Genomic DNA, 11,241 nt, shown 5'->3' with positions numbered 1-11,241 from the left:
AAGACCTCCACAACCCAGGCCAACATGGATTTACAGAGTGAAGATCGTGCCTCTCACAGCTACTTGACCATTACGACAAAATCACTGAGGCATTAGAAGAAACGCAGAATGCAGATATGGTGTACACGGACTTCGCAAGACATTCGATAAATGTGACCATGGAGTGATAGTATACAAAATGAGGTTAATGGGAATAACTGGTAAAGTAGGACGCTGGATACTCAGTTTTCTGTCGAACAGAACACAAAGAGTAACAGTCAACCATATAAAATCGAGTCCAAGCGCAGTTAAAAGCTCTTTACCTCAGGGTACAGTCCTTGCACCGCTGCTTTTCCTTATTTTCATATCAGATATGGACTCAAATAAAAGTCACAGCTTCGTATCATCCTTTGCAGATGACAAAAAAAAATCCTCATCAAAATTACCTATGTTGAATAAATTAAAAAACTACAAGCAGCTATTAGTAAAATTTTCGACTGGGTAGCAGATAATAACATGATATTTAACAGTGATAAATTTCAGGTACTCAGGTTCGGTAAAAATGAGAACCTTAAATATAATACAGGGTACAAAACACAATCAGATCTGCCCATAGTAGGTAAATAGCATGTACAGGATTTGGGAATAATGATGTCTGACGACCTAACGTTTAGGGAGCATAACCAAGCAAATATTGCGTCAACCGGAAAAATGATCGGATGGATTACGAGAACTTTCAAATCCAGGGATCCCATCACAATGGTTGTACTCTTCAAATCACTTGTGTTGTCCCGTCTTGAGTACTGCTCAGTACTCACTTCCCCCTTCAGAGCAGGAGAGATTGCTGAAATAGAGGGAATACAGAGAACATATACGGCACGCATAGACGAGATAAAGGACCTAAATTATTGGGAATGTCTCAAAGCTTTCCAAATGTACTCTCTAGAAAGGAGACGAGAGAGATATCAAATAATATACACATGAAAAATACTGGAGGGCCAGGTTCCTAATCTACACAGTAAAATAACAACGTACTGGAGTGAACGATATGGAAGAAAATGCAGAATAGAACCAGTGACGAGCAGGGATGCCATAGGCACAATCAGAGAACACTGTATAAACATCAGAGGTCCACGGTTGTTCAACGTCCTCCCAGCGAGTATAAGAAATATTGCCGGAACAACCGTGGACATCTTCAAGAGAAAACTAGATAGTTTTCTTCAAGAAGTGCCGGACCAGCCAGGCTGTGGTGGATATTTGGGCCTGCGGGTCACTCCAAGCAACAGCCTGGTGGACCAAGCTCTCATAAGTCAAGCCTGGCCTCGGACCGGGCTTGAGAAGTTGAAGAACTCCCAGAACCCCATCGAGCAGGTATCAAGCAGGTTTTGGCTGGTGTCCGTGGAGAGAGAAACCAACCTGGTGGCATGTGATAAAGATTCCAGGATGCAAGGCATGGGGAAACATGGGGTCCGAATATCTCCTTAAAACCTTTCCACGTCCCCTTTTCCGCAGTTTCCCTTTGAAATCCACCCTCTTACCCTTGTTCTCCTTCACTGTTCTGCTCAGTTCTCCTTCTGCCCCTCTCTTACCCTCATTCCCCCTTCCTCACTCCATGTTTCATATTTCCACCACGTCTCTCTTATCTCTCCCCTCTTATCTCTCATTTCAAGCCCCTTTGCTCTCCTCTGGCCGCCGGGGCAATCTTATTCTCTTCTCAGTCTGTCCGACTGTGTGTCTGCAATTCCCTCCTGCTTTCTAATTCTCCTCCTGACCCAACTGCTATTTCCGTTCTTCCCTGTGTCCTACTATTCTCACTTATACCCTTTACTTCCCTTATATCTCCTGTTGTTTTCTTACAGTTTTATTCTCTTTATGTTCTTCGTGTCGTTCTATTCCATCTAGTTCACTACTGTTCCCTCGCTTTTCTGTACTTCGTAAATACCACGAAGATAATGAGTGTTTCTACAATCTGAAGGTCAAGGGTCAGTGTTCTACATATGTAAAGGTCAGCGAAACACCACTTAAAAATAAGGTTAAAGATCAATTATTATTTGTCTGTTACAGAAGACTACAGAAGATCAAGTCTAGTGTCATCTGTTAAGACAAAGACTAGTACTACTAGTTCACCACAAGTGCAAGTTCACTACTAGTGCTAGTACACTACTAGTACTGAGGTTCTTAATGAAACTGCAAGCAAGAGCTGTTATCCTACATCATCTCATCTGAAGCCTGACATTAGAAACTCATTTATTTGATGAGCTTATCATTTGCTTCAATTAGAAATGAATTTGCTTTAATGCTAAACAATTATCATCAAAGGTACGAGCTCTCTCTCTCTCTCTCTCTCTCTCTCTCTCTCTCTCTGTCTCTCTCTCTCTCTCTCTCTCTCTCTCTCTCTCTCTCTCTCTCTCTCTCTCTCTCTCTCTCTCTCTCTCCTGCAGGATGGCCCACATTAATTATAATGCTCATCCATTTTCAGTACCTTTTATATCAACGAAGCTTTTACAGCAAACTCCTATTAAATTAATATTGAACAAATTAAATTTTGATGTATTTTTTAATTAATATTCTTGCAACTTGTAGGCGTACATTATTCATTTTGGATTTATTTGTTCAAATTATTACATCGTCTTATTAGATATTTCATTTCCTATTTGTTATAATAATATTTTATATAAATAAAAATGTAAATGTTCGTTTGTCAGGAGGCCTGGTCGACGACCGGGCCGCGGGGACGCTAAGCCCCGTAAGCACCTCAAGGTTGTTCAAAATCGGTAATCTCTGAAAGATCTTCACCGATTCACCGATTACTTTGACATTTTTACACAAAGTTCCATTTGCATACGAGCGTGTTTTTATATGCCTACTTTATAGATGTCACGCCTGTGACAGGTAAAAAACATGTCTTTTTTTAAACTGTGTTTTTCATGTGAGTTTTCACGTGAGGGAAATCTCCGAAATCCCTTTGCCGATTGCTTTGAAATTTTGACACAACATTGCATTGGAATATGTGCATGTCTTAATATACCTACTATATACATGCCACACCTGTGACAGGTAAAAACATGCTTTTTGGAAAAACAGCACCATTTGTTGTATATTAAAAGCAACATACGCTGTACTAAATATGTCACGATTCCACTTCAATGTTTCCGATTGCATTGATAAATTGAATTTTCATAGATTTTGATTTATTTCATTTTGATTTAATTATTTTGTGTGACATTGTGTTGGAATTGAGCTGTGTTGTTTACCATACCGTTCATTTCGTGAGTATAGCTCATTTTATATTTTTTCATTTTTTATTTCGTTTTTTTTACTGTTCTTCTTATTTTTAAGTGTTGGTAACATCAGATCATTTGGGAACGCATCGAACGAGGGAGTGGAGAATGGTAGGGAGGACGAGGGGATGGTAGCATGGGGGATGGTGGGATGGACGAGGAGATGGGGGATTGGGGAGGGGGGCGAATGGTGGGAAGGACAGGGGGACATGGGAGGGTGCTGTTGTTCAGCAACGCCCATGTAAGGTGGCTTTGCTGAGCCACAGCAACGCGTGGCCGGGTACAGCTAGTAATAATAATAATAATAATAATAATAATAATAATAATAATAATAATAATAATAATAATAATAATAATAATAATTATAAGAAAAGATCGTTAAAGCGGCGATCATAAAGTTTCATGAAAACTTGGCTTATTAGGCAAATTGGGCCTTGCATAGTAGGCTGAGAAGTGCGTTCTGGCTACTAGGTACGACATATATATATATATATATATATATATATATATATATATATATATATATATATATATATATATATATATATATATATATATATATATGGTGGTAAATGCAGGAGGGAAGTTAAAAGGTAGGATCGACAAAGGTCAGGCGGGCTGGAACACTGGGGAGAGCAGCCGTGTCATCATACAGGAAATTGAAAGTCAAGTGTTATCTGTGTGGTGTAGGAAGCTTTCCCCTGACTCACACCCTCCCTTCCTTGCCTCTCCTCTATGCCTCTACGTCTCCTTCTAATAATATGAAATGACAGGATGAGAGGATGGGGAAGGAGGTAATGAGGGGGGCGGGGGAGTGGGGGATGGTGGGGAGGACGGGGGGACCGGGGCGGGGGTAATGGTGGAGAGGACGGGGGGGGGGCAGGGGGGGTGGAGGTTGCTGGGAACGCGTGGCCTGGTGTATGTGTATATATATATATATATATATATATATATATATATATATATATATATATATATATATATATATATATATGTGTGTGTGTGTGTGTCGTACCTAGTAGCCAGAACGCACTTCTCAGCCTACTATGCAAGGCCCGATTTGCCTTTGGGGAGTGTGGAAGAAGAGGAGGTTTAGGGGGGGGATATGGGAGGAGGGAGGGCTTAGAGGGATTGGGGGGAATGGGGGGCATAAAAGGAAGGAGGGCTTGGGGGGGGGGAGGTTGGGGGAAAGGGAGTGCTGAGAGGGATGAGGAAGAAGGGAGGGCTTAGAAGAGTGGGGGAGAAGGGTGGGGCTCAGGTGGGTGTGGGATATTGGAGGGTTTATGGGGACGAGGTAGAAAGGAGGGCATGAGGGATTAGGGTTGGAAAAGAGGAGGAGGGGAGGAGAAGAGTGGGGGGAGGGTGCCCAAGGTGGGCTCCAGGGGTTGGGTCAGGTAGGGCATCTATTGGGTGGAGGATGGGGGTGGTGCTTCTCTCACTGTGTCTGTTGAGCTGCTTGTAGAGGAGTCCCCGCTCCCCTCTGGGATTGTAGGGCTCCGGGTTGTGGCTCCCTGATTCCTTTCTTTCTCCCTGCGATCCCTCCTCGCGGCTGCTGCCCTCATTCACTCGTCCCTTGTCATATCCCTCTGCAGGAATACTTTTTTGCAGTACATTTGCTATAAGAAACCTTTAGTAACGAATGGCTCTTTGGTCTCGCCTCTCAACTGTCAATCAACAGGTGTACAGGTTCCTGAGCCTACTGGGCTCTATCATATCGATCTACACTGGAAACTGTGTATGGAGTATTAGTTTTTATACCAATTTACAACTGTTTCATCAGTAAAAGACCAAAATTAGTCAGAGACCAGTTAAAGACCTAATTTCTCCAGAGTCCAGTTAAAGACCTAAATTGTTTCAAAGACCAGTTAAAGACCGATAATTAATCAGAGTCCAGTTGAAGACCGAAATTTGGACTTTTTCAAATTTTGGGAATAAACTGGTCACTGAAATTATTTTGGTCTTAAATGGACTCTTAACATATTTATGGTCTTTTACTAGTCTCTGACAAATTTTGGTCTCAAATTGGACTCTGTCATATTTCGGTCTTTAACTGAACTCTGATTAATTTTGGTCTTCAAATGGACTCTTGATTAATTTTCAGTCTTTAACTGGTCTTTGAAACAATTTAGGTCTTTAACTAGACTCTGAACAAATTCGGTTGTTAGCTGGTCTTTAGCTAATTTTAGTGTTTTACTTATGAAACAGCCGTAAATGGATATAAAAACTAAAAGTCAGCAGCTAAGATGTCTATTTTTCTTAACAAAACTTCTATGACAATATTCTCTGAAAATGGTCTTTGAAATATTTTTGGTCTTAAGCTTCTATGATAATATGTACTCTGAAATATCTTCATAAAACTAAAACTGAAAAAAATGAATTTCTCCCATAAGAAATCTTTAAGAACGAATGAGTGAACTTCTATACATTTGCTTGTTCGCTCTTCCTTGCTAACAAGTCTTCTTTTGTTCTCTCACTCATGAATACCATCTTTATCGCTCGGTCTCTGTCTTTGTTGTACCGTCCGATCCTGAAAACCTTTTCAATATTTTGGTTAGCCCTCTCCATCTTTACCCCTTTAAGGATCTTATTAACTTCATATTTGTCCTTGTCTCTCCTTTCCACTGGACTGGTCCCTGTTTGCTCCCTAATGCCTAGTATTACTACTGCTCGTTTTCGCTCTATCAGCTGGCTAGTACATCTAGCTGCTTCCTGAGAAGAAGCCACTTCCATGGCAACTTCACTAACTGCAGACCTAGCTTCAGGACTCTCTTTAAACAATTCTGCAAATGGTGGTTGTTTTGTAGAAGTCCCCTCGACAGTAGCATCACCGTCTCCCTGAGGGATGGTCTGTGTCTATTGGGGGAGGAGTCTCCTTCAGGCTTCTTATCTCCACACACACACACACGTGTGTGTGCGCGTGTGTGTGTACTCACCTAATTGTGCTTGTGGGGGTTGAGCTCTGGCTCTTTGGTCCCGCCTCTCAACTGTCAATCAACAGGTGTACAGGTTCCTGAGCCTATTGGGCTCTATCGTATCTACACTTGAAACTGTGTATGGAGTCAGCCTCCATAACATCACTTCCTAATGCATTCCATTTGTCAACCAAATGGAATGTCAAACCAAATTGTGTGTGTGTGTGAGACCATTTGTCAAACCAAATGTGTGTATGTGTGTGTGTACTCACCTATTTGTGCTTGTGGGGGTTGAGCTCTGGCTCTTTGATCCCGCCTCTCAACTGTCAATCAACTGGTGTACAGATTCCTGGGCCTACTGGGTTCTATCATATCTACATTTGAAACTGTGTATAGAGTCAGCCTCCACGACATCACTGCCTAATGCATTCCATCCGTTAACTACTGTGACACTGAAAAAGTTCTTTCTAACGTCCCTGTGGCTCATTTGGGTACTCAGTTTCTACCTGTGTCCCATTGTTCGCGTACCGCCAGTGTTGAATAGTTTATCCTTTTCTATCCTGTCAATTCCTCTGAGGATTTTGTAGGTAGTGATCATGTCTTCCCTCACTCTTCTGTCTTCCAGTGTCGTAAGGTGCATTTCCCGCAGCCTTTCCTCGTAACTCATGCCTCTTAGTTCTGGGACCAGTCAAGTGGCATACCTCTGAACTTTTTCCAGCTTCATCTTGTGCTTGACAATGTATGGGCTCCATGCTGGGGCCGCATACTCCAGGATTGGTCTTACGTATGTGGTGTACAAGATTCTAAACGATTCCTTACACAGGTTCCTAAAGCTTGTTCTGATGTTAGCCAGCCTCGCATATACCGCAGACGTAATTCTTTTTATGTGGGCTTCAGGAGACAGGTTTGGTGTGATTTCAATTCCTAGATCTTTCTCTCTCTCCGTTTCATTAAGTACTTCATCTCCTATTCTGTATCTTGTGTCTGGCCTCCTGTTTCCACCGCCTAGTTTCATTACTTTGCATTCACTCGGGTTAAACTTTAGCAGCCATTTGTTGGACTATTCATTCAGTCTGTCTCGGTCGTCCTGTAGTCTCCTACTATCATCCTCTGTTTCAATCCTAGTCATAATTTTTTGCATCATCAGCAAACATTGAGAGAAACGATTCTATACCCTCTGGGAGATCATTTACATATATCAGAAACAGTATTGGTCCAAGGACTGACCCCTACGGGACTCCACTTGTGACGTCACACCAATCCGAGACCTCACCCCTCACAGTGACTCGTTGTCTCCTGTTGCTTAGGTACTCCCTTATCCAATGGAGTACCTTCCCTTTCACTCCAGCCTGCATCTCCAGATTTTTCACTGGCCTCTTGTGTGGTACTGTATCAACGGCTTTTTGACAATCCAAAAATATGCAGCCTGCCCACCCTTCTCTTTCTTGCCTGATTTTTGTTGCCTGGTCGTAGAATTCAATTAGCCCTGTGAGGCAGGACTTGCCATCCCTGAACCCATGTTGAAGCTGTGTTACAAAGTTCTTTTGCTCCAGATGTTCCACTAGCTTTCTTCGCACAATCTTCTCCATCAGCTTGCACGGTATGCAGGTTAGGGACACTGTGTGTCCCACCCACACTGTGTGTGTGTGTGTAACTATTTGTTTATATTTACTATTTGCGCCTACAGAATCGAGCTAATAGCTCTTGGACCTCGCCTTTCTAATCAATCTATTTTTTCCTCTATTATGTCTACTACGTATATTTCTCACTAACAGACACACATACACACACGCCTCGCGGCTGAGTGGACAGCGCCCTGGGTTCGTAGTCCTAAGGGCCCGGGTTCGATCCCCAGCGGAGGTGGAAACAAATGGGTAGAAGTTCTTTCTCCCAGATGCTCCTGTTCATCTAGCAGTACATAGGTACCTGGGAGTTAGACAGCTGCTGCGGACTGCTTCCTTGGGATGTGTGTGTGTGTGTGTGTGTGTGTGTGTGTGTGTGTGTGTGTGTGTGTGTGTGTGTGTGTGTGTGTGTGTGTGTGTGTGTGTGTGTGTGTGTGTGTGTTAAGAGAGAAATATATGTAGTATACATAATAGAGAAAAAATATGTTGGTTAGAAAGGCGGGGTCCAAGAGCTAATAGCTCGATTCTGCAGAAACAAATAGTAAATAAAATACACACACACACACACACACACACACACACACACACACACACACACACACACATACAAATCTGCACATATGTGGGGTGGGTCTGACATATGTGGTATACAAGGTCCTAATTAAATGATTCCTTACACAAGTTTCTAAAGGCAGTTCTTATGCTGGCCAACCTAACATATGCTTCTGATGATGTCCTTTCGACGTGCGCTTCAGAGGACAGGTCAGGCGTGATATCCTCTGTATATCTTTCTCTCCCAGATTCTTGTAGGATTTCATCTCTCAAATGGTACCGTGTATCCGGTCGCCTGCTCCCTACACCCATCTTCAATACTTTGTATTTGCTCGAGGTAAACTCTAACAGCTGAGAGTGTGTGTGAGGCAAATAAAGTGAAAGTACTTGCTTAATATATATACATTTAATTATGCAGTACAGAGAGAACGGCATAAGAGACTAGGATTTCTGATTATATGTGGGTGTAAGGCTCATGTTTGCTCACGAGTTTATGTTTAAGCATTTCTTAGCCTGTGTTATTATTGACTAAGGAACTTAATGCATTATTTGAGAAGAGTAGCATTGTCTATGGGCAGTGTATTTATATAGCATAGTTCTCAAGGAGTTGAGGTGGTGTAGCAGCCTATTGACACAGCTCTGGCCTTGGGAATAAACTTATATTTAGCGAGGCTTTCTCAATATTTATTCTTGTTTCTCATTTAATTATTAAGTAAATGTGTTTATATGAGCAATAATTTCCTTACTCCACTCTGCCTCTGATGGTTGTTTGACTGAACTAGATCTGACTGCACACTCTGGAAGCAGTGTAGGTTATTAATTCTATATTGATTCCATCTGTTGATTCCATCGACATGCGTCAACAGCATTAATGTTCCGTTTGAGTCCAGGAGACGATTTCCAGCCAGTCACAGGGTGGAGTGGTCAGTACCCCCATTATATGGCGTGTTATCAGGGCGCTGCTACGCCCCGAGGTGACGTCTGGGCGCCATACGGGCCCCGTAGATGGAGGTGGTGTGAATCTCCCCCGTACTATGTGGTGCCTTGGGGGCCCACCGGCGAGTGGGGGCCCTCCCTGCCTGAAGTCGGGTCCCTCTGGCTATGTAGCAAAGCGGGAACGACGTGACAACTGATAGGTAAGTACTAGTAGGTATATATACCGACAGGTAAGTATTGATAGGCAAGTACTCATTGGTAAGTGGTGGTAGGTAAGTACTCATAAGTAAGTATTGATAGGTGAGTACTCATAAGTAAGTAGTGACAGGCATACAAGTACCACGAGCTCCTCCACCACCTTCCTCGGGACACAATAACACAGTCGCCACAAATCTCGAAATGTGCTGGAAAAAGGTACATTTCCAGACTGTTAAACTGGAGGCCAGTTACACGGGCGGTCAACTCTTGTAATTGTGTGTGTGTGGTCACCCCTGGTGAGGTGGGTGGTGGTGTGGTCACCCCTGGTGAGGTGGGTGGTGGTGTGGTCACCCCTGGTGAGGTGGGTGGTGGTGTGGTCACCCCTGGTGAGGTGGGTGGTGGTGTGGTCACCCCTGGTGAGGTGGCTGGTGGTGTGGTCACCCCTGGTGAGGTGGCTGGTGGTGTGGTCACCCCTGGTGAGGTGGGTGGTGGTGTGGTCACCCCTGGTGAGGTGGCTGGTGGTGTGGTCACCCCTGGTGAGGTGGCTGGTGGTGTGGTCACCCCTGGTGAGGTGGCTGGTGGTGTGGTCACCCCTGGTGAGGTGGGTGGTGGTGTGGTCACCCCTGGTGAGGTGGGTGGGGATGTGGTCACCCCTGGTGAGGTGGGTGGTGGTGTGGTCACCCCAGCCACATTTTTCCCCATAAGAAACCTTTAAGTCCAAATCGGGAAATGGGGAAATTTTACCGGGACCCCCCCCCCATGTTACATGAGTGATTGGCCAGAAAAATCTCAATCACTCATACGGCGTACTACTACTTGGGACCTCGTTAAACCGCTCACCAGCGTAGCTTGGCACCTCGTTAAACCGCTCACCAGCGTAGCTTGGCACCTCGTTAAACCGCTCACCAGCGTAGCTTGGCACCTCGTTAAACCGCTCACCAGCGTAGCTTGGCACCTCGTTAAACCATCCACCAGCGTTGCTTGGGACCTCGTTAAACCATCCACCAGGGTTAATTGGGATCCCGTTAAACCAGTCCCCAGTATAACTTGTAATGTTAAACCAGTCTCCAGTATAACTTGTAATGTTAAACCAGTCTCCAGAGTTTATAACGTTAAACCCTTCACCAACGTAACTCGTGACCTCAGTAAGACCCCCTGCTGGAAACATTTCCCCCGGGGGGGGGGGGGGGGGTGTCAGTATTGGAGTGGGCGGCCGCTGGGGCTCCCACCGGCGACCTTCTCACCAAAATACACAATATTGATAAAAACTCAAAGGCTGATGGCGATCCCCCGCCCCGCCGATCTTATTGAAAGCTGATGCTGCCCCGCCGGGACCGAGGGAGAGAGGGAGGTTATCTTGAGATGATTTCGGGGCTTAGCGTCCCCCCGGCCCGGTCCTCGACCAGGCCTCCTTTTGTTACACTTCCCCTCCCCCCCCCCCAGGAAGCAACCCGTAGCAGCTGTCTAACTCCCAGGTACCTATTTCATGCTATGTAACAGGGGTATCAGGATGAAAGAAACTCTGCCCATTTCTTTTCGCCAACGCCGGGGATCGAACACGGAAAGTTAAGACAATGAATCCTGTGCGGTGTCCACTCAGCCGTCAGGGAGGGAGGCATCACTCTGAGCATCGGGTGCCAGTGTGGCACAAAATCACACTGCCAATCCCTTAACTTGGCTTCCTGTGTAATCTGTGTAAGTCATTTAGAGGACAGTTGGTGGTGGGATATGAGACCTGTTGTCTCCTGATGCGGAACTAGT

General features: G+C 44.5%; 1 protein-coding gene across 1 annotated transcript; it reads right to left on the bottom strand.

Annotated features, from left to right (window-relative positions):
- Nucleotides 1–10,273: 10,273 nt before the first annotated feature.
- On the bottom strand, nt 10,274–10,648 carry LOC138367806 (uncharacterized). Its single transcript, XM_069329778.1, has one exon. The coding sequence runs from the start codon at nt 10,646–10,648 to the stop codon at nt 10,274–10,276; it is 375 nt and encodes a 124-aa protein (XP_069185879.1).
- Between the last annotated feature and the right edge of the window lie 593 nt (nt 10,649–11,241).

The sequence above is a fragment of the Procambarus clarkii genome, chromosome 23 (genome assembly GCF_040958095.1).
Source record: "Procambarus clarkii isolate CNS0578487 chromosome 23, FALCON_Pclarkii_2.0, whole genome shotgun sequence".
Taxonomy (NCBI): domain Eukaryota; kingdom Metazoa; phylum Arthropoda; class Malacostraca; order Decapoda; family Cambaridae; genus Procambarus; species Procambarus clarkii.
The sequence above is the reverse complement of the archived record's forward strand: the minus strand, read 5'-3'. Positions and strand labels throughout refer to the sequence as shown.

Coding starts and splice junctions, on each gene's coding strand:
- LOC138367806 (XM_069329778.1), bottom strand. CDS start 10,648: ATGTTTCCAGCAGGGGGTCTTACTGAGGTCACGAGTTACGTTGGTGAA.